The sequence below is a fragment of the Capsicum annuum genome, chromosome 12 (genome assembly GCF_002878395.1).
Source record: "Capsicum annuum cultivar UCD-10X-F1 chromosome 12, UCD10Xv1.1, whole genome shotgun sequence".
Taxonomy (NCBI): Eukaryota; Viridiplantae; Streptophyta; class Magnoliopsida; order Solanales; family Solanaceae; genus Capsicum; species Capsicum annuum.
In genome coordinates this window covers 1,479,251-1,504,492 of record NC_061122.1, presented here as the reverse complement: position 1 = coordinate 1,504,492, position 25,242 = coordinate 1,479,251, and the positions used below count along the sequence as shown (strand labels likewise).

Here is a 25,242-nt window from a genome sequence, read left to right as displayed (position 1 = left end):
GTCTTCGCTTGGAGTTATAAGGAAATTCCTGGCTTAGATCCAAAAGTAGTGGTCCATCAGTTGGCGGTCAAGAATGGTGCTTGTCCTGTTAAGCAAACTCAAAGGCGCTTTAGGCCATAATTAGTTCCACTGATTGAAAATGAAGTTAACAAACTCATTAAAGCTGGCTTTATTCATGAAGTTAAATATCCCACATGGCTTTCAAGTATTGTTCTAGTACGGAAGAAGAATGGCCAAATTTGAGTTTGTGTCGACTTTCGAGATCTCAATAATGCATGTACTAAGGATGATTTCCCAATCCCCATACCAGAGTTGATGATTGATGCCACCACTGGTTATGAGGCAATGTCCTTCATGGATGGTTCATCCAGTTACAACCAAATCCGCATGGCGCCAAAAGATGAAGAGCTCACTGTCTTTCGTACGCCCAAAGGTATTTATTGCTACAAGGTGATGACTTTTGGTTTAAAGAACGCTGGTGCCACTTATCATAGGGCAATGCAAAACATCTTTAACGGCCTACTCCACAAGAATGTTGAATGGTATGTGGATGATCTAGTGGTGAAGTCAAGAAAGAGAGATGACCACTTAAAAGATCTAAGAATGGTGTTTGAGTTACTTCGAAGATATCAACTTAGGATGAATCCATTGAAGTGTGCCTTCGGAGTTACTTCTGAAAAGTTTCTTGGCTTCATTGTGAGACACCAAGGAATTGAAATTGATTAAGACAAGGTCGATACAATTTTAAAGATGTCCAAGCCTCGAAATATTCATGAGTTAAAAATTCTTCAAGGAAGGCTAGCATATTTAAGGAGGTTCATCTCAAACTTGGCCGAAAAATGTCAACCATTTAGCCGTCTCATGAAGAAGGACACTCCCTTCGAATGGGACCAAGCTTGTGGTAATGCCTTTGAGAGTATCAAATTATACTTAATGAAGCCACCAGTTCTTGCGGAACCCATACCGGGGAAACCACTGATACTCTATATCGCGGTACAAGAAAGGTTAGTCGGAGCATTATTGGCTCAAGAAAATAGTGAAGGCAAAGAAAACTCTCTGCACTATTTGAGCAAAATGATGACACTAAATGAGCTGAAATATTCTCCGACCGAAAAGTTATGTCTGGCATTGGCTTTCTCTATCCAAAAGATGAAACACTACTTTCAAGCTCATGTTGTTTGTCTTGTGTCCAAGGCAAATCCCATCAAGTTTGTGATGTCGAAACCAGTCCTCAGTGACCGACTTACAAGGTGGTACCTTTAATTTTAGCTGTTTGAGATCGTGTACATCCCCAAAAGGCTGTAAAAGGAAAAGCATTGGCTGACTTCTTGGCAGATCACCCAATACCTGATGACTGGGAACTGAGCGATGAACTTCCTGATGAAGATGCAATGGCTGTTGAAGTTAGATCCCCATGGAAGATGTACTTTGATGGTGCTGCACATCGAGACGGAGCTGGTGCTGGCGTAGTGTTTGTCACTTCACAAGAGGAGGTCATCCCCTACTCTTTTACCTTGATGAATTGTTGCTCCAATAATGTTGTTGAGTATCAAGCGCTTATACTCGGTCTAGAGATGGCTTTCGACATGAAGCAACTGCAATTACAAGTTTTTGGTGACTCCCAATTGGTGATAAAGTAGTTGTTGGGAAGTTATGAAGTCAGGAAGCCTGAGTTAAGACCATATTATGATTATGCACGAAAGTTGATGGGATGGCTTGGATAAGTAACCCTCCAGCATGTGCCAAGGAAAGAAAATAAGCAAGCTGATGCCCTAGCCGCTTTGGCCTTAACTCTAACTCTTTCAAATCAGATATGAGTTACTATCCGTCAAGAATGGGTAGTGCCGCCATCAAATGAGGATGAGGACATAAAAGGTAAGGTTAAATACCTCGTCACCATTTCTGAAGCTATAAAGGAAGATTGGCGACAACCTATCATCGACTACTTGTGTTATGGGATACTTTCAGAAGATCCAAGGAGAAAGACTGACATTCATCGTCGTGCACCTCACTTCCTTTACTACAAAGACACACTGTACCGAAGATCATTTATATGAGTTCTCTTACGGTATTTGGCAGAGGAAGAAGCAATCCAAGCCTTGCAAGAAGCGCACTCGGGAGTTTGTGGATCACATCAGTCTGGCCCGAAGCTTTATTTTCACATTAAAAGGATGGGATATTATTGGCCAACGATGGTGAAAGATTGTTTGGGCTATGCTAGAAGATGCAAAGCTTGCCAATTCCATGCAAATTTCATACATCAACCTCCAGAGGTACTACATCCAATTGTAGTATCTTGGCCATTCAATGCTTGGGGAATGGATGTTGTTGGTCCACTACCTAAATCTTCTGGTGGACACCTATATATCTTGGTCGCGACAGATTACTTCTCGAAATGGGTTGCAGTTGTTGCTCTCAAGGAAGTAAAGAAAGAAAATGTTGCAAACTTCATCCGAGTGAATATCGTCTACCGCTTTGGAATTCCTCAGTACATAATAACTGACAATGGAAAGCCATTTGATAATAAGCTGATGAACAAAATTTGCGATTTCTTCGGTTTCAAGCAGTGCAAGTCTTCTATGTACTTGCTGCCGCCAATGGTCTAGCCGAAGCGTTCAATAAGACTTTATGCAACTTGCTGAAGAAAGTTGTCTCCAAGTCCAATCGAGACTGGCATAAGCGAATGGAAGAAGCTTTATGGGCGTATAGGACAACTTACCGTACACCGATGTAAGCAACTCCATACTCACTTTCTTTTGGAGTTGAAACGGTTCTGCCACTTGAGCGTCAGATACCTTCTTTGAGACTAGCTATTCAAGAAGGGCTCACCGATGAAGAAAATGCTAAGTTGCGTCTTGCGGAGTTAGAAGTTCTTTATAAGAAGAGGCTGGAGGCTCAACAAAATCTTGAATATTACCAAGCCCGGCTATCTCGTTATTTCAACAAAAGGGTTCGCTTGAGGTGCTTCCAAGTTGGAGATCAAGTCCTTGCAGTAAGAAGACCCATTATCACTTTTCGTAAGTTAGGGGGAAAATTCACTCCGAAGTGGGATGGACCATATGTTGTACAAGAGGCATATTCAAATGGTGCTTACAAGCTTGTCGATGCAGATGGTGTGAGGATTGGCCTCATCAATGCCAAGTTCTTGAAGAAGTACTATCCTTGAAAGAAGATGACACTCCTTAAGGCACGAGTATAAACTGCATATCTACTCCGGCCCGCAAGAGTATAAACTGTGAACGGCTAAAAAAAATATCCGCTAGGTTGAAAACCTCAAAAGAGGCGGCCTAGGAAAAACTTAGGACACACACACACAAAAAAAAAAACTCACCCAGAACTAGGTTGTGACTTGATCCTCTTTATTGAGGTACATAGGCGCTTGGAATTTCATTCTGAGTTCAGTTACATGAGTGTCAAAAAATGTATGTCCCTGTTTGATCCGTCATATGAAAGTCAAGTCTGCATACATTTTAATTAAGTTTTGGAATTATGTTAAATACTTGTGGCTCAATGAGGTCAACCCATCAAAAGGAAATGAAGTTCTTTTAATAGGATTTAGAATACCCAAAGCCTGCAGTTTGGAGCACAAATCCACCAACCACAAGTTGAAGGCCTTGATGTTTAAGGCTTCCGAACCAAGGTCTCAAGTCTAAACCGGTTGTGAGAAAAAGATGAAGCCAATAGTCAACAAATTTGAAGAGAAAGCCAAAGTTTAGTACTACAACATAAGCATATCAAAATAAGCAAGAAATTCTTGAAGTTGAAATTCAAAAAGAATATTAAGGGAAGTGCAATAGAGTTTCTATTACAACTAATAGATCTAACTACTCAATGAAAGGCTAAAATAAAGCGACAAAAGAGTTTGAAGAAAAAAGAAATCTCCTAAGTCTAATCTAGACATAACTTGTAATTGATTAAGTTTGGTCGCATAGCTTCCAGACGCTCTTTCTTCGGATCTACACCATTTGATAAGTCTGCGTCAAAGCTTGCATCGAATTCCTTGGCTGCAATAGAAGACTCTAGCTTTGCTTCTTTGTCTTCATTCTCGGCTTACTCTAAAAGACGCTCCAAAGCCTGTGCCTTTCTACTCAATTCTTTTATCTTCTTCTTCATGTTTTGTAGTGATTGCCGAATGGAGGATGATGCTTTAACCTTCTTATCTTCTTTAAGCATGGCATATGTGTGACGTTTCCCTGCTACATAAAATAATTCTTCTCTTGCGGCTTCCTCATTCATGTCATAAAGCATCGATCGTGCTTGGTCATATGAAGCAGCAAGGTCAAAGAAGTCATGCAATAACTTTCTCAATGGGGAAATATCCACGTCCTTACAATCCATCTCCTTGATGATTACCTGGACTTCATCTTTAAGGGAAGAAGCATAATCAACATCGCACTTCGAAAGCTTACCTTGAATTACAGTCCAAAGAGAGGAGATATAATTTTTCTGAGAATCTAGGCCGACCTTCTTTCTATTAAACACCGACATAACCGCTAATGGAGGCTTACAGATGTCAGAATCTAAGGTTGCTTTAACCTTGTTACAAGAAATAGAAGTTCGCCCTTCTCCCATTTTAATTATGGAAGGTGGTTCCATCAGATCTGGACCATACAGACTCATCACTATCATGTGACCCTTCACACAACACGGCTGTAACATTGGCCGGCTGCATAAGAAAAAAAAAGGGATTAATAAAAAAGGGGGTCATGTAGATACACTTGGTGAAATAGATGTCTTAATCATACCTCCTCAGCAAGAGCTGGTATAGTCCTCAAAGAATTATCCATGTTATCATGAATTTCAACCGCCGGTAGACTAATACTTTTCACATTGTCGAAATGTACCTTTACTCTTTTCCAGCAGCGGTCTCTGCTACTACTCTCACTTTAATCTTGGGACAACCTTTTGGAGACATGAGTAATTTGAGTAGGAGTCTTACCCTCGTATACCACCGGAGGCATGTGAGATCTCTTATTTGCATGCTGATTTGGCAACTTGGCATTCGAAGGAGGAACATCAGTGATAAGGGCCTCATTTGTAGGTACTTCATCAGAATTCCCCAAATGCATGACGGTAGTCGACCCAACGATGCCCATTAAAGTCTGTAGGTGATGACCAAGGAAATTCCCATGAGTCTTTTTTGACCAAGTCTGATAGTTGGTTCCGAAGAACTCGTCTACATTTGGCGAAATGAAAGAAAAAATTACTCGTGATAATGATCGGGTCAATGTGCAAATCCTTCAAAATGTTAGTCCTTTGTCTAAAGAGTCAGTATGAATGTCATTCTTCATGATGTCCAGAATATTCTGATAAAATTCAAACTGTCGATTGAAGCGGTGTGGACTATATGACTCAATGATAAATGAGTTTCTGCATCTAAGTGTGAGAAAGCTGAAACGAATACTCATAAAGTAGCTCATCTCCAATGCTAGGGCATTCTCAGTATCCACATAAAAGTAAGGATGCATTTTATCCTGCATGGTGGAAGTCCAAACCGCGCTCTCCCCATTATGAATACATTTTCTTGCATCATTTTTGTCAAAATACTTTGCACCGCCCTCTCCGGAGTATACGATCATAGTAGGGACGAATGGCCCATTGGAAAATAAATAATGGATCCTGAAATAATGAGCAATCCAACCATACACATAGTGGATAGGAAAACAAACCTTGATTTGATCGAGTCACACTGAAGAAGATATCTTGTTTAGTCCACTATAAATGCTAGCCAGAACTGGTATTGCAAGGCCGACCTTCCTCCCACTCGCCATCATGCATGCCATCTTGAAAGTCCCAGGACGAATAAAGTCACCTTTTATACTTGAAAAAATAAAAGTGCACAACCAACAAGACAAGAAAGCTGCCAAATATGTATCATCTTTTTTGTTGCGGTTCACCCCAAGATCAAAAAATACCTTCTCTTCAGCATGTGACCACCTTCGCGTATCAGACAAAACCCAGCTAGGGTTGTGAGTTAATTTAGGGCGAGCAATTTTTTTTTCCTGCCTTGGTGGAGCAGGGCCGTACTTCGAAGGTTTCTTGCACCAGAATGTTCTCCAATCCCTGAATGACACTTCTTGGCTAGTATCCCGCAGATTATGAAAGGCTGCAAACAAGTACTCACAAGTTCGGAAAATGTACCTTACCTTCTTTGCATCTAAACCTGTAAGTTCTTTGGCCTCAGGCACTACCTCTTCATATAGGACACCTTGAATTGGCAAGACTCCAAGAGAATGCAAATCCCATAGAGAAATAGATAATTCCCCGATAGACGTGAGAAGTGTATTTGTCTTGCGGCACCAAGCTTCACAAAATGCTTGGAATATATCTGAGTTACGATCATAGGTAAAAAACGGAGCATAAACGGCATCATAAATATGTACCTTGCTCAAAGTCTCTTGGTTCCTATCAAGTATATCTTCTGTCCACTCCCAATACCCAGGGATGTGATGATACTCTCCCTCAAGTGTCATCGCAGCTCCCCGTTGTATCTCTCCTAAAGCCATACGATGGCCCAAACTAGGGAGTGGAGTTGCGATATTCGTATGATGATGATCTGGCGCTTAAAGAGAGAACAACTTGAATGACTGATCGGAATTTGGGGTTTGTACCGAAGTCCAGTTCGTCATGAAGAATGGATTCTTGAGAGGAGGCCACGAACTTACATACCAACCAGTCAAAGGAGTGTGATTCAAAATTTGAGTCTGCTGGAACCCATCTTCAGTTTCGACTGTAAGATACTTGGAGCCGGTGGAAGGGGAGGTATTTCTAGTCCATGTTAAATTCAAAACTCATGAAATTCTAATGAGACAAGAAATGGTGATTAATTCCTAAGATTGGATAAAGTAGAATGAGACATGGAACAGAAAGGTAACTGGCAAGTTTTTTTATTCCAATTTAAACATGGAATCTAAGTTGCTATTGGTCCTATTAAAGTGGAATTCAAATCCACTAAGGTATATTATATTCTCCAAATGGATCATTTAAACATTACAATGTAATGATTTGTCTATTTCATCGTGTTATCATGTATGCCTAAATCGTCCTTACTTCACCGACGTGCATGTACTGGTCACTTGATTTTTAATTAAATTAAAATTTAATACTTCAAGACTAGTCTATGAATATTTAAATATCTTGACAAGTCTTGAATTATGGGCACTTTGTAAGCAATAAAATTTTATTCATATAAAATTCAGATAATATTAAAATTAAAATATACTAATCCCAAATAAATATTGTGGATTAATGTGGGTTTAATTAAAGTCCAATTCTTTTAATTAAGTTAGTCCATTAATTTAGATTAAAAATGATTAGCCTACTTTATCAAGCCCAAGATATCATCATGTTAATTTGGGCTACAAATGACTGAGCCCACTTTAGCAAGCCCAAGATGTCATTATATGCTAGAGGCCTAATTTGATGCCACATGTCAAATGACGTGGCATGCCAAGTCAAGTAAAGGAGCCAATGAGATCATGTCACGTGTCAAGATGATGCAGTAAATTAAAAGCCCATAAGAAATGTCATATCACTTAAATCTGATTGGTCAAAGGAAGTTCATGTTTATCGTGATTCTCTACTTCCTACAACTATAAATAGGGGATCATAATTCAGAAAAGGGACGAACAAGTTTAACAAGAAGCAAGAGAGAGCTCGTGGATCAAAGCAGCAGATTTCTGTACAAATTCAAATTCAAGAACAAGCTCAAGATTTCTCTACACATTCAAGAACAAGCTCAAGATTTCAAGATTTCTCTACACATTCAAGAACAAGTTCAAGATTTCAAGATTTCTCTACACATTCAAGAACAAGCTCAAGATTCAAGATCAAGACTACAAGATTCAAGAACAAGCTCAACGACCCTTGGATTCAAGTACAAGTCGAGATCAAGTTCATCAAGTCTTCAAATCAAGTTCAAGATCAAGACCGCAAGATTCAAGAACAAGCTATCAAGCCCTTGGATTCAAGCACAAGTCAAGATCAAATCCGTCAAGTTCAAGTTAAAGTTCAAGATCAAGCTCGAAGCCTTGAATTTATAATTAAAAAAGGCGAATCAGAGAAATCATAGAGATTGTAACACTCACTTATTGAAGTCAATAAATCGATTGATACAGTATTTTTCTTGTCTCAGTTATTTATTTTCAGTCTCGAGAATTTTATTGTCAAACAATAGGTTATGGTGTATATTATTTAATCTTTTTATTAGGTTTTGATAAAATTTTGCGATGTTTATATTACTCTATAAAATTTCAAATTCTTATATAATTTGACGTTAAGGAAAAAATAATAAAAACAAAATACGATCATATTTTTACTAAGCCAACAAACCTCGAATAGAATAATTTCTTAAGGAGAAATTGTGAATTCAATGGACTCGAATTTCATCCTTTTCTTTTATTTTACTATTTTTTTGAAATAGTTTGAACTTTATTTTATTTTTCATAATTTATTTTGAATACAGATTTAAAAATCTAGAAATAACATAAAGTATCTAATTAAATAATTGTTCCGAGCATTTTTTAAGGGATTAATTAGTTGAGGGGAAAAAAGCCATTTACTAGGGATGAAAGTCAAGTTTTATTTGACTATTTTTGATATATTAATTTTGTGCTAAAGCCTAAATATATGTAAAATCTTTTTTAACATGATATAGTTATAAAGAATTTCAAATTCTTATAGTATTATCCTAGGTAAAGAAAAATAAAAATAAAATTAGGATAAGATTGTGTTTATACTAAGTCAACAAGAGCTACATCACATTTTTAATGTGAAAATTAAAGATAATCTTATAATAAATACAACATAATCTTCGTCTGCTTTTAATTAACCAAACTAGCTTTCAAAATTTTCTATAAATAATTATCCCACCAATTAGTGTTAATCACTTCACTAATCAAATTCTTCTTAAAAGAAATATCGCTTTCAAATATAATTCTCTCTTTTTTGGTTTTTTCAATCGTAGTAGTTACTTTCACTTTCAATCATGTTTTTGCAATAAATAATGATAAAAAATTATCGAATTCACTCAACCGTGCGACAAATACCGGAGGTTGGCACCCGATAAAAGATTTGAAGGATTCTAAAATGGTCGACATTGCAAAATTCGCGGTAAATGCTGAAAATAGTTGATCGGAAGGCAGGGATTATAAATTTGAGAGTGTATTGAATGGAAAATTTCAAGCTGTGAATAACGGCATCACTTATCAACTGGTTATTGTCACCACAGAATTCGAGGTGACGGAAAAACATACCGTAGTTATTTTCGATAATCCCACGGACAATGTTAGAAAACTCATTTCCTTCAATTAATCTTTTGCTTAAAAACCTAAGTGTTTGAGCATTTAAAAGTATGCCTATTATCAATTTTTTTTTTGTGGTATTAAAAAGACATGTGGTTGGATTCATTCATAAAGATTGGTACCATTATAGTTGGTATTTCAAGAAATGCTGGCTCTTTTGATTGCTCCTAATTTAATATTTCATTTTATGTTACCTATTCTTTATCTATATTAATTATGGGTAGTTGATTTTTCCTTTTTTCATGATATATATAAATCATCTTAGAAGTATGTATCGTCTTGTTCAACTTCCAAACTTGTTGGTTGCAATTGTTGGTTGGACCGGTCGACGTTTTGGTGGCGGAAATGTTGATGGAGGAGGAGGAAGAGGGTAAAAATGCGGTCTTCATGAGTGCTTAAAACTATGAAAGAAAAAATATAATTTTATGGAGCTTCAAGCGCTTAAATCTAAGTGAAAAATATACGGTTCGATATATTAGTTTGAGGGTTTATAAGACACGCTTTTGTCAAGAAGCGATGTCTATCTGATCATTAGTATGATAAAAATGTCTAACTAATTATTGTTGACGATTTAAAGAGACTATCGATGTATTTTCGCCTACCTTTGAGGGCCCTTACTATATTAATTAATGATATTAGTAATGAATTGATTATGAAGATACAAATGATCCTAATTTTTCATTTGCTTCAAATTAGACTTACTAATTTTATATTTTTGCTTATAAATAATCCTCTTATCAACTAGTGTTAATCAGAATTTGGAGTAAATATGAAAAACAATAGAACATAACTAACTTTTTATTTGACAGTAATGTCAAATTCAAGTCAATAGAAATTTTAAAAAAAAAAAATTGCAGCAAATCTTCCTTAATCAGAAAAATTGTAATTACTTTCAGATCACATCTCCTTTTTGAAACAATATCTTTTTATCTTAGACTATTTTAGTAAAATAATTTAATGGCAACCATAATTTCTTTTAAAGTAATTAATCTATCATCTTACCTAATTTTTCATATACTTATAACCAAATTAGCTTTTAAATTTCATATAAATAAACCCCCTATCAATTAGTGTTAATCACTCTAATATTAAATTCTTCTTAAAACAAAAATGGCTTTTAAATTCAATTTTCTCCTTTCTGCTACTCTTTTGATTGTAGTAATTGCTTTCACCTTCTGTCATGTTTCTGCGGTAAATAATGATCGAAAGTTATTGAATTCATTCCCTTCAAATGGTGATTGGCAGTCGATAAAAGATATAGATGATCCTAAAGTGATGGACATTGCAAAATTTGCGGTAAATGTGGAAAATAGCCAATTACTGGTTAAATTGGAATTTCTGAGTATATCTGATGGAAGATTTAAAGTTGATAATAATGGCATCACTTATGAACTGTCAATTCTGGCATCAGAATTCGAAGAACCAATCGAGTTAGAAGTGGTTGTTTTCGAAAATTCTAAGGACAATGCTAAAAAAGTTATTTCAGTCGATGACTTTTAGTAAAATTTAAGTGTATGCACATTTAGAAATATTTATTAAACAACTCTAATTTAGCATTTTATTTTGTATTACTTACTCTTTTGTCTATATTGTTTGGTTTCTTACTTAATGTCCGGTATCTATATTGGAGTTTCGATTAATTCAGATCACGCATTGCAGGGCGCACTCTGGGTGTGCCGCTGCCAATAGGATCTTTGTTGGTCTCTTTGTCTATATGAGTTATGCATAACTGAATTCCATTTCTTATCGAGAGTTATTGACTAATTTTCAAAGCTAAATTAGATTAGATCAATTCAGTATATTAAAATTTAGAATTTGGATATTTAAAAACTATACAAATAGTACTGTAATTAGTTACAACTTTTCTCATATCGACTAATTAGTTCATATTATTCGACTCTCAAAAAAAGAAACTATGACAAATAAAAAGAACGAAAGAATAATATTATGTTCTTATTAAGTCAACTAAAGTTCAATAATCTAGTGTGAAAACTAACTATAATATCATAAATACAAGATTATCTTACTTTACAATGAAGTAATTAATCTATCATCCCAACTAATTCTTCATTTAATTCTACCTTTCAAATTTACCTATAAATAATTCCTTTATAAATTTATGTTAAGCACACAAATATCATTTTTTTTTTCTTAAAAGAGAAATGGCTTTTAAATCTAATTCTCTTTCTTTTGCAACTCTTTCGATGATAGTAATTGCTTCGACCTTCTGTCATGTTTTCGCAGCAAATGATAAACGTGTATCGAAAACTCTATCTTCGTCTTTGGCAAATGGTGGTTGGCAGTCGATACAAAATACTAAGGATCCTAAAGTGATGGACATCGCAAAATTTGCAGTCACGGAAGAAAACAAGCGAATAAAAAACGTTGAACTGAAATTCGCGAGCGTATCGGATGGAAGATTTAAAGTTGATAATTATAAAATTACTTTTCAACTTACAATTGTTGCTATGGAATTTACTATTAAAGCAAATGAATATGAAGCTGTTGTTACAGAAAGTTTAAAGAATAATGCTAGAGAACTCATTTCATTTGTAAGCATTTAGAAGTATCAATTATTTAAATAATATATTTCAAATAAATAACTCTAATTTAGTATTTCATTTTATGTTACTTACTATTTTATCTTATACTAGTATAGTGTACGTGCTTTGCACGTGTGTATCATATTAAAAATTAAAAAGATTATAAGAGAATTACACAACAATCAATGTATGATTAAAAATTATATTAATCTATGATTAGACATCAAATAACAAAAAAAAAAAGTATAATATCATAAATAAGAAGAGAATATGAGGATCTATAGCAAAAATTAATAAATAAAACACAACAATTAACTAAAGTTAACACTGATGCAAACTCTAATAGAAAGATCTACCACAATATTGTATGAAACTAATTAAAAGTTTAATCTTTAATGATATTTTAAGAATAGCTTAAAACAAAGAGATCAAATTTAACATTATTTTCTCCCCATCATCCTCAAAGTTTACTGCATCACTTTAATTCATAATTATATCCTCCCCAATATTAAGTGCCAAAATTTGATGCAAAGTCATGCGATTGATGAATTTTATGCAGTGATGGAGTGAACGATAACAAACTTACAACACTATGATATCCATTCTAATTTTTTTTCATTTTTGCAATTTTCACAAACACATCACTTCCTTAGAATAAATCACACAAGATATTAGAGAAGAAAAAGAAAGATCACCATGATTTAAATATTTTAATATTATTTAATTAAGTGGTCTATATATCAAAAAACTAATACTAAAAATACAAAACCTATTTAGCGAATAATATCTCATAAACAAAATTACTACGGCTATATTGTGGAATCCTATTCTATCAATTTATAGAAGTTCAAAATTTATCCTCTAAGAAAATATCAACCACATATCTCAATAAGAAAATATTTTTCATCAATAATGTAATATTCTAAACCTAATTTATATCAATTTAAAAAGTACATATTTATCACCTTGAAGATGGTACCAATGATCCTAATAGGAAGAAAAGTACTCCTAATAGTCCTAATACTAAGGAAGTAATTAAATGACTATTATTAAATATTGGACAAATAATTAAGTATTATTTTTATATATAAAGAAAATAAGTGATATCATAATTTTGTCTATTGCGGAAATTTTTAATGAAGGGCAAACAATTCAAATTACTTTTGTAAGAATTTTTTTGAATGGAAAGTTATGAAAACTCCTTAAAATAATATGCGATGTCTATAAATCACACAAGATATTAGAAAAGAAAAAGAAAGATCATCATTATTCAAGTATTTTAATATTATTTGTTTAAGTGGTCTACATATCGAAAAAACTTATATTAAAAATACAAAACCTATTGAGAGAATAATGTCTCACAAAAAGAATTATGTAACGACTATATTGTGGAATCTTGTTCTATCAATTTATAAAAGTTTAAAATTTGTCCTCTAAGAAAATATCAACCAAATATTTTAATTAAAAAAAAAATTTTCCATCAGGAAAAGTAATATCGTAAATCTAATTTTATAACAATTTTAAGAAGTAAATATTTATCACCTATAAGATGCTCCTAATTAAAGTCTTAGTACTAAGGAAAGTACTCCTAAAAGTCCTAATACTAAGAAAATTATGGTGGTAAAGTCTTAATATTAAGGAAACAATTAAATGGTTGTATTAAATATTTGAAATAAAGTTAAGTATTATGAAGGGCAAAAAGTTCAAATCACTTTTATAAGGGTTTTTCTCCGAATAATAGTTATTAAAATTTCTTCGAATAATATGCGATGTCTATAAATTACACAAGATATTAGAGAAGAAAAAGAAATGTCACCATTATTCAAATATAATAATATTATTTGATAAAGTGGTCGATAGAAAAACTAATATTAAAAATATGAAACATATTGAGAGAATAATGTCTCATAAACAGAATTATGTGACAACTATATTGTGGAATTCTATGTTATCAATTTATAGAAGTTTAAAATTTGTCCTCTAAAAGAATATCAACCAAATATTTCAATAAGAAAATATTTTCCATCAAGAAAGGTAATATTCCTAAATCTAATTTTATACTAATTTTAAAAAGTAAATATTTATCACTTAGAAAAGAAAAAATGGTCAAATACCCCCCCTCCCCCCAACCTTTACCCCAAATCCCAACTACACACCTATACTTTGAAGGGGACCTATGACCCCTCTGAACTATTTAAAAATGGAAACGCTGACGCCCAGATGCGTGATGGAAAGTGAGCAACACACACCTGCCATGTAATACCACCTAATTTCCACGTAAAATTATTTTTTTAATATAAAAAAAATTAATTATTATTCTTTAATACATGTATATATATTCTCTTCTTTTCTTTCCCTTTAATATTATTCTTTTCTTTCCATTCTTTTCTTTCCCAGATTCTCTCCTTTTTCTTTCCATTGTTCAGATAGCAATCTTAGTCATAACTTTTAGAAAAATTCATTAAGAAAAGGAATTATATCAAATGCTTGATGGAGATAAAAAAGCTAAAAATAATAGCTTTTACTACCTCAGTTAACGCTAAGTCTATAACAATTTTTCTCTTTTAGGATCAACAATCTGAGTTAAATTGCCAAAATCAATTTTAATCAAGTGGGTGTCACTGTTGGGGATGACCAATTTAGTGGTTTTGATGGAATTGAAGATGACCAATTTGGTGATTTTAGAGTCTTTGGTAGAAGTAATTGTTAAAGGTTGAGTGTGTAGTTGAGATTTCGACTAAAAGTTGAAGGGGTAATAGACCATTTTCTCCTTAGAAAACAATCCTAATAAAAGTCCTAATACGAAGGAAAGTACTTCTAAAAGTCCTAATAATAATAACAATTAAAGTGCTAATACTAACAGTGCTAAAGTCTTCTTAATACTAAGGAAATAATTAAATGTTTATTAGTAAATATTAGAAAAATAATTAAGTAATATTTTTATATATAAAAAGATAAGTGAAAAGAAGATTTTGTCTGTTACAGAGATTTTTAATAAAAAGAAAAAAGATTAAATCACTTTTATAAGACACTTCCTTCATTGAATGGATAGTTATAAAAACTCCTTAGAATAAATATGATGTCTATAAATTACACAAGATATTAGAGACGCAAAAGAAAGATCACCATTATTTAAATATTTTAATATTATTTGATTAAGTGGTCTACATGTTAAAAAAATTAATATTAAAAATACAAAATCTATTGAGAGAATAATATCTCACTAATAGAATTATGTAACGACTATATTGTTGAATCTTGTTCTATCAATTTATAAAAGTTTAATATCTCATAAATAAAATTATGTGATGACTATACTGTGGAATCCTATTCTTTCAATTTATAAAAGTTTAAAATTTGTCCTCTAAAAAAATATCAACCAAATAGTTCAATAAGAAAACATTTTCGATGAAGAAAGGTAATATCCTAAATCTAACTTTATAACAATTTTAAAAAGTAAATATTTATCAATAAGAAAACATTTTCGATGAAGAAAGGTAATATACTAAATCTAACTTTATAACAATTTTAAAAAGTAAATATTTATCACCTAGAAGACTATCCTAATTAAACTCTGAAAAGTACTCCTAAAAGTCCTAATACTAAGGAAACAATTGTAGTCCTAATAATAAGGAACGGTGCTAAAGTCCTAATACTAAGGAAATTATTAAATGACTATTATTAAATATTAGAAAAATAATCAAGTATTATTTTATATATAAAAAAAAGTGAAAAGACAATTTTATTTATTACGGATATTTTTAATGGTAAAAAGTTCAAATGATATTTTTAAGGGTATTCACACTTTTAATATATTATAGATTATAGATATAGATTATAAATATAGATTATAAATTATAGATATAGATATAGATTATAGATATAGATTAATTATACGTTCTTGAATTTTCTTTTTTCTTGATATTCATAAATCATCTTCGAAGTATGTACGTATGGATATTTTCTTTTATGTAGATTAATGAACAAAATAAAAAGAAAACTAATTACATTCATTTTTTGAATAGTTGGTGAAGAAATTGGAAAAAGAAATAAAAAAAAATATTATGTTTCTATTATGTCAACTAAAATTTAATGACGTTTCTAATGTGAAAGCTAACTATAATATCATAAATACAACATAATCTTACTGTACCACAAAGTAATTAATTCTAACCAGACTACCTTTAAAAATTTCCTATAAATAATTTTTTCTTAATTAAGGTGAAGTGTACGCAGATTTTATCGTTACTTCAGAGGCAGAGAGGTTGTTTCACGTAGACCTTCGGCTAAAAATCAATCCATGTGTTATGTCACATATCACTTAATCAAAATTAAAATTGAACCAAAAAAATAATACGATAATCCAGATATCATGACGATATGATTAAACCTAACCTTTAAACAAAAATTCTTCAAAACCCGATATGGTTAACTCTTAGCAACAAAGCATGAATTGTAGTCGATATCAATTATTAATCTCTTTACCATATATATTTTCTCTTACCATATATTCTGTGAATATTTTAATTTTAAAATATATTTTAATTAGTCAAAATTGTATTTTGATACCGTTTCCTTTTTTCCTTAATTAGACTATTTAGTAAATAATTTACTTGCCAACTATAATCTAATAATTATTCATACGATTCTAACCAGATTAATTTTCACATTGTTCTATAAATAATATCCTCACCAATTAGTCTTAAGCACTCTATAATCAAATTCATCTTAAAAGAAAAATGGCTCTTAGATTCAATTCTCTTCTTTTGTTGACTTTTTCGATCGTAGTAATTGCTTCCATCTCCTGTGTCGTTTTTGCTACAACTGATAATCGAAAGTTACTGAATTCGTCCGAACATGTAATGAATACTCTAGATTCGTCTCCATCACATGGCGATTGGCAACGCATAAAAGATACAAATAATCCTAAAGTGGTGAACATCGCAAAATTTGGACTAAACGCGGAAAATAGCCGATCGCTTGATGTCGAATTGGTATTTCAGAGCGTATTGAATGGAAGATTTCGAGTTGATAATAATGGCATCACTTATGAATTGACAATTTCCGCCATAGATTTCGATGAAGAAAGTAAATGTAAAGTGGTTGTTTTTGAAAATTCTAAGAACAATGATATAAAACTTATTTCCTTCGAATTTCTATGAGTTTGTATGGACATTTAGAAATATTTATTATTTAAATAATATGTTATTTAAAATTTTGTCCATGTTAATGTGTGTAGCTAATTTTTTTTTTTTTTTTTTTTTTTGTGATATTCATATACCATCTAGTTAAATATTTATTTTTTCTTTTGGAGCTCAAGTTTTTCTTCTAAGTCTGGTGATAGTTCATACGTTATGTCTCTATGTTTACCCATCTTTACTATCATATGTTATGTCTTTATGTTTACCCATCTTTACCGCCCGAAAGGTATGCAGAATTCACGATAGATTTTGACCCGGAGAATACGCTATTAGGTTGTATGAGTACAGTCTATGGTGATATAGTATTCACGCTTAGCGAGTTCACTAGGAAGTACGAGGAGAGTGGTATCGTTAGGATCATTCTGCGAGTTTATAATATGGATGAGAGAGTTGTAGGAGTGACTCCCTCTACTGATGATATATATAGTTTCGTATGGACTTCCCAATAAATTCTGCAAAGCATATCTGTGTTGATGATATCTGACTAATATCAGACATAATGAGTGTAGCTTTGCCCCCCCCTCCCCCAACCCCAACCTCAACCCCAATGATGGTGGTCAAAAGGAGAAAAGAAAGGTTGTGTGAAAAGCTTTCATTGTAGCGAATCTCGAGACCTCAAGAGTTAAATTCCATTTTAATGATTCCATCTAAGATCTTTCTTATTTAACTTAAATATGACACTAAACAAAATATAAAGGCTTAATACATAACAAGTTTAAGGGTCTGACGATGACTAATAAATATAGGCTAAATACATAATCAGCCCCTTAAACTTATCAAAGTATTTCATTTAGACTCTCGAACTCAGCGTTGTTTCAATTGAATGCTTCAACTCCTAATTAAGTAATTCAATTAGACATACTTTCCGTTTAAAATTTGGACAATTTTTTTTCGTATGTTTTCATACGCACAAGTTTTTCAAAATTTGAATCTAAAGTATCTAAGTGAAATAATTTATTAGGAATTAAAGTATTTAATTAAAAAATTAATTAATCCAAATATCTAAGTAGAATATCTCACCAAATTTAAGAGTTTGACTCTGACTAATAAATATTCTGACAATTGAACATTGACTAATAAATATCATAAAATCTCAATATTCTTATATGATCTCCTATAATGGAAAAAAAAAATTAAAACAAAATAAGATCATATATAATCTTCACTAAATGCTCAATCAAATTTTTATTAATGTGAAAACTAACATAAATATCAGAAACACATTGCACTTCCTCACAATCACAAACACTACAATCTAAAATGGCTCTCAAATTACACATCTTCTTCCTTCTACTCTCTATATTTTTATACGCAATTATTCCGGCCAATGCTTTCACCGGTAAAAATTATGCAAATTCAAAAACTTTCAAACCACTATCGTCGACCGATCCTAAGGCGATAAAATTTATAAAATTAGCCATTGATGAATATAACAAGAGGACTAAGACCAATATGACTTTTGAAAAGGTTATTAAGGCTGCTGCTGTAACAACAAATAATTCGATAATTTCTTTTGAAATATATGTTGCTCTTGTTATTGAGGGAAATAGAAATATAAAATTGTATGCTTATATTTGGAAAAAGGAAGTTCTACAAAAATACTTGCCGTAAGAAAGGTCCCTAGCTATTAATGTGTTGTTCATTTTGTAACATTATAAATTATGAGACCTTTTCTTGCGATTAAAAAAATTATACTTTTATTATTGTAGTTTTTGATTTATTAAATCTTGGCGTTTGAGCCTACTTAAAATAGTCATTTATTTTTTCTAGTAGATTCAAAAAAGTACTATAAGTATCAATTAATTATCAACTTTTGCTCCTCTAAGTTTATCAATAGTGAACATTTTTGGTCTTTGGCAAATATTTACCAAACTTTGTTTATTAAGTTTATTCGAAATTGTGAAAAAGAAAGTAACTAGAAACACCAGAAATAATAGTCATTGTTTCCACCATGAACTATAAACGAAATTGTTGAGACACATCTCAACTTAAAGGGGGTCCTATTACCCCCTAAGCTAATTAAAATCATATTTTTGGCAACCTTAAGAGCCTACGTGGATCTTCAGTATGTTGATTCACGCAGTGTGTCACGTAGGCTTTAAGGATGCCAAAAATACAGTTTTAATTGAAGTGTATCTCAGTAATTTCGTTTATAATTCAGGGTAAAAATGGTGCATTTTCTCAATTAAAAATAACATAAGTTACAAAATATGTACTTTCAAATGTGAGTTGCGGTTAAATATTTTTCATTTCACTATTTTGATTGAATTTAATCATTGCATTCAATGCTCAAGCATGATTAACTCTATCCATCAATGCTTTGATAGATGAGACAAAAATAACCCAGTGCTTTTATGCTTTCGATAAGTTTTGAACCAAAGATCTTATATGATTCATAACTCATTTTATTTACCATTAAGTCAAATTCCTAGGTAAATATAGAGTGTCATGTTATAACATCTACTAACAATGAGCTCGGGAGAAATGCAAGCATGATTAGGTATGATATGGAGCAGTTACAGTTTACGGAGGACATGATTCTTGATAGAAAGATTTGGAGGAGGCGGATTAGGGTAGATGGCTAATGGGTAGGATCAGAGTTCGTCCACAATAGTAGGGACGAGTGATTTGTTTGTATCTGCGCCTGTAGTTTTTTTTTCATGGTGTTTCGGTAATGTCTATGATTTCGAATAAATAGTTTATAGTATTATTTTGTTGATGTCTTGTTTTCTTTATTATCTAGCGGTGTGTTATCTCATTTTTTGTGTATTTTTATGTTTTTTATTTGTTATACTATTATTTGTCCTGAGTCGGGATCTATCGGGAATGTCACACCCCTATTTTCCCCCGTATCCAACCCCGCTAGAGAGTTGATTTTAGAGAAAATGGGTTTTTCCAATCAAAGTGACGTTTTGAAAAGGGGTTATTTATTTTACAAAGTCGCCACTTGGAATTGAGTTTGGGTGTTCCAAGTCACCTTATTGAATCCCTATTCAAAAGAAAATGACTCTTTATTTTTGGTCTGCGAATTAGAAATTCGGGTAAGAAATTCTGTTGATCGAGGGGAAGGTGTTAGGCACCCCTCGAGTCCCGTGGTTCTAGCACGGTCGCTTTAATGACTTATGTCTGGCTTAAATTAATCTTTTGGATATAGGTGATTTGTTAGCCTAAAAGTGACTTCTATCCCGCTTTTATTTATTTTGAAATATATTTATTATATTGATGCATGGCTTACCGATAGTAGTACTTTTCGGCCTTACCACGAGTTTTGATATATTTCTCGCGCCTTTGAGGCATTTATGAATCGTCCCATTTTCCAAGTCTAGATAAGCAACTAATAGGTTTAGAATCTACCCAACTCAAATAGATCGGCTTTAAAATAGTATGTTGATTTTTATTATAACGAATGGTTGGTAGCAGGGCTTTTCAACTTCAACGTTAACTGAAATAAACCCAAAACCAACTAAACTACAATTATACATGACCATTTGGTATCTCTCTAGATATAAAACTAAAGGAGCCTATAAATTTAAACTCTAAGATCCTAACAAATTAACTTGACACTAATATATCCTTATAAATGCTAATAGAAATTACAAAGAAAAAAAAAATCTTGAACTAGACATAATTACATAGAAAGAAAATTAATTAAAAGGATACATAACTAGTACGTAACATTGCTACCAAACTATCATTAGAGGACATTTTTGTTAAAATACGCAAGCAACTAATTAGTCAATTTGAACTTAAACCAAACATACACACATACACTAAGAAGATGGGAAAAGACCTAACTAACGGGACATCCACTCACGTATACAACGAAATCAAATTAAAAGAAAGAAAAATTAATGAAACTTTATAGAATTATGTAAATATGATGGAATACAGTTCATTGATATTTAAGTTGCCACTTTTTTTTTTTAAAAAAAAATAGATGGAGATGCTTAATTCATAAATTTATTCTAATACCAGGCGATCACTATTTGATGATTCTTTTCAATTGTTTTCTGGTCAATTAATAATGGTTACCAAGAACCATGAAAGAAACAATGATTTTGATATTATTTGGATAACCATTGGCGTGCATAATGCCAAACTAATGATAGATAATCATAAGGTAATAATGATGGTAGCCAATATTATTTTTTAGGTAACAAATAATATACAGATTCTATCCAATTTTCAATCTTTTCATGTGTGTCTATTTGCAGCAATAATGAATTGTTTGAATTCTCCATTAGCATAGGTTGGGTATCGATATTGCCAATGTAATTTAAAACAAGCCGAGCAGCAACTCTAGACAAATACATATCCACAATTTTGATAAATTGACCAACATGAAATCATGTAAGCCATTTCATTCATGCTTTAATTCACGACAACATTGATAAAATAAATAATGTAAGATGAGATAGAAACCTTTATGACCAATTAAACCCAAGTATCTAAGCAAGAACGTCGTCTCCGGTAACTCAAACGAAACCCGAACTTGAACTCAAGTCAAGTCGCCACCCTTTTTCCTTTAGTTTTTCTTAAACTAAAACATTGATTTTCTCTTGTTTTTCTTGTCTTTCCTTTCTGTTTCTTTTTCTCTAATCCCCTTTTTTTTGACTTTATTTTTTTTCTTCTCCTTTTTCTTCTCCTTGTTGTCTTCTCTTTTTCTTAATGTTTTTCTTGTTTTCCCATGTAATCCCTCCTTCCTTGTTATGTGCTTGTGTATATGTTGTGTCGTGTGGAGTAGAGGGAAAATATGGGATAATGGGGTGTGAGTTGTGTTATGTAGTGGAGGTAATGGGCAGTGGAGGTAACGGGTGATGGAGTTGTTTAGTTTATTTTTTTAAAATATTTTAAATAAAAATAAAAATGATAAAATCTATTTAAAGTTAATAAAAATATAAAAAATCTAAATAACTAGCCTTAGAAATATGATTAAAAAATATTAATATCACTAGATTCTTTATTAAAAGTTAAAATAACAAGACAAATATAATTTTTATTATTTTTTAAAATAAATAAATAAATAAGTAATAAAATAAAAGCTTATTAAAATTTGACTATTTTTTGTAGTTTTTAAAACTTTTAACAAACCTTGTAAAATAATATATAAACTTAAAATATCTAATTTAGCCCTTAAAATAAAAAATAAATAAATTGAGCACTAAAATGATATAAAAACGATAGGTTTGATAAAAAAAATAAGTGTTTACAGAATGCCCCTCTTTGCTTGGAAATATGGAGAATTTTCAAGCAAAGAAGTAAACATGACTAATTTTTTGCCCAACAATTTATTCAGAAATAAAAAAAATAAATATTGGGTAAGAGGTGTGACTGAGCCTTTGCTTTGAGCAGTCTACATATCTCGATTTATAAGAGAATCATGTCACGTATAGTCCAAATGGGTGTAGGAAGGAATGGATGAGTTGGAGAGTCGAGTTGAGCTCCCGTCGAGTTTCCGATTCATTGCTCCTTTTATTACATAAAAAATGAAACTAGAAATAAAAGTACAAGATTCTATCTATTCTATTTGTCTTGATTCTCTTACTTCAGATTTTCCTCTTGGATCTTCAATTATTACCTCACCTTCTTCTGGTGGGTACTTTGATCTCAAAATTTGATCTTGAAGTTAGATTTGAGACTTGAACTTGAAACTTGGATTGAATTATTGACACTTTACCAAAGAACAGTTCATAGAATACTTTAGATTCTTGTTCTCCTGATAAGAAGCTAAAAAGATGTCTCTTGAGATGTTGGGCTGCTACAAATGCGGAGCTGACTCTAACAATCTTCAACCTGATCATTCTTCTATATTCTGACCGGAGATGAAATTCCATTCTCGGCATCAAACCTGTGCTTTGCAGAAAAACCTGCAAGCCATCAAAGAAAACAAAGCAGAACGAACAAAATTTTCTGCCCTAGTTTGCACTAGAAAAATTTTGTGAGTTATTAAAAAACTATAAACAAATTTAAAAATAAATAAATAAAAATGACAGAAATCTAGGCTAGGTACGCAATAAAATAAGAACCCTATTCTCAATAATGCAACCAAATGAAGTTATGCCTTATGAATATGCATGAAAAAGTGTTAGGATATTTGCTCCTTAAAATGCAACTAAGGATTGTCATACCCTATGAAGACATAAAGAAGAAAAAATAGGAAGGTTTATTTCCTAAAATGTCAAATAGGGGATGACGCCCTATGAAGACGAAATAAAATATTAAATAGCGCCCTCTGAAGACGAGATAAGATGTTAACTAGGGGATGGTGCCCTATGAAGACAAATAAGATGTCAACTAGGGGATGGCGCCCTATGAAGATGAGTGTAACGCCCCGATTTTCTGAATCGGAATACTACACAGTGCTCATGACCCCGAGAGACCATAAGCTAATCCATGATTGATATTTGTACCTGTACAATGCATAATATACATATAATACGCAGAAAATCTGAACATGTAGACCATAAGGTTTAACTGAAGAGATATAGTAACATCCATGGGGTAATGAATACCCAAGACAACTGAATATAAAACTGAATACTGAATCTGATAGCTAAATCTAACTAAATCTGAAAGCCTCTAAGTACTGTCTGAATAAGGAGTTGAAGGAACATGTCTCCAACTAACCCCGTAAAACTGAACTGAAGTAATAAATAAACAAATCAAATCATATTATCCTCGAATGGATGAGGACTCACTGCAACACTGCGACTGGAAAGCTACTGCTAGTCTGGAACTCGTGGCTCTGGACCTATGGTGTAACATGAAAAGAAAGCACCATAGCGCAAATGTGTCAGTACCACTGGAGTACTGAGCATACGAGTGAGGTAGGCTAATACAAATGGTTTACATGCATGAATAGTGCTAACTGACTGACGAATATGAACGTAAGAGTACAAACATACATACATAGTAACTCAGATCGTGAGTACGTGGTAGCTAAATCTGTACACTAATACATGACTGGAACTGTAGTTCTGATACATAAGCGACTGTGTCTGGCAGTCCTAAATCTGGTAGAACTCTCTGAGTCCCGTGCTATAACTGAATTTGACTGTATCTAACAGTCCTGGTATACTGATATCTGAAGAACTGTCTGAGTTCTTTTACAGAGACTAATACTGAAACTGTGGGAGGTAGTTGTTTAACCGACATGCCCCATGTATACCATTACGGTTAAGCTGGAGTCCAATCTCTACCCCAACTGGAGGGGTGTCAATACCGCGCCACTGGTAAGGACAGTTTTGAGTGACCCTTATCTGGCAGGTACTCAAAGTGAGAATAGTGAGACCATAAACTGACAGGTTAAGCCACCTCATCAACCCTAATCTGACAGGTTAAGATGTCTCAACCTACGCTGGCTACGTAGTTCTGGAACACAAGGATGACTGCTAAGAATCACACCTGAACTGGCAGGTGAGTTCCCATACTTGGGTTCACTCGATGCTAACTTCTAATCCCATCTGAAGAGACTAAACATGATTCAATTGACTGTACATGAACAGATTAACTGACTTTCGTTGACTGATGGAGTAGTACTATTATTTGAGAGTTAACTGAGATCATGAGATTTGAGATCATGAGATTTTTGAGGTTTCCTGAGTCACATGACTGACTGAGTTATATAGATTATAGCTTAATTGAGATTATCGTGACAACATGACATGGCTCTAGGCACACAACTATGTTTTTCGGGTACGAATACCTCGAGGACTCGATAGAAGGAAACTGACACACATGACATGACTTGATCACAAGATTTGAGTCCATAATTCATAATATCATAAGTAGGAGATATCATATTTCATATAGTTATTCAGCATCTTAAACATTGTAGGGAATGCAGGGATATATTTCATGTATATATTTTATATCATCATTATCTTACATGCTTTATACCACTACAATAGCAACACATGAAAAGCATGGGATTCATATTGAAGTATATAACTAACATGGACTTGTCATTCAGACATCATAGAACCATACAAATATGAATTTCTAGCATCCTAAGCATTTTATCAAACACCTTACATGCATTCTTTAAGGCATAGGTGAGTTTCATACTTGCACCATATTAAACTACCTCAAGTTCATGGTTTTCAATTAACAAACATATATATTCCATGAAAACACCTTTAGACATCACATTGAAACTTAAACAACAATCGTCAACATGTACATACTCATATCACC

At 32.6% G+C, this 25,242-nt stretch overlaps 3 protein-coding genes across 3 annotated transcripts; all 3 read left to right on the top strand.

The window, feature by feature from the left end:
- Window positions 1–10,412: 10,412 nt before the first annotated feature.
- Window positions 10,413–10,802, top strand: LOC107849536. Its single transcript, XM_016694092.1, has one exon. The coding sequence runs from the start codon at window positions 10,413–10,415 to the stop codon at window positions 10,800–10,802; it is 390 nt and encodes a 129-aa protein (XP_016549578.1).
- Window positions 10,803–11,464: 662 nt separating this feature from the next.
- LOC107849535 (cysteine proteinase inhibitor 1-like) lies at window positions 11,465–11,866 on the top strand. The gene has a single exon (XM_016694091.2). It carries the CDS (start codon window positions 11,465–11,467, stop codon window positions 11,864–11,866), a length of 402 nt encoding a protein of 133 aa, XP_016549577.2.
- A 4,718-nt stretch (window positions 11,867–16,584) lies between these two features.
- LOC124889388 lies at window positions 16,585–22,664 on the top strand. Its single transcript, XM_047401041.1, has 2 exons — window positions 16,585–16,933; window positions 22,597–22,664. Exons 1-2 carry the CDS (start codon window positions 16,585–16,587, stop codon window positions 22,662–22,664), a joined length of 417 nt encoding a protein of 138 aa, XP_047256997.1.
- Window positions 22,665–25,242: the final 2,578 nt, after the last annotated feature.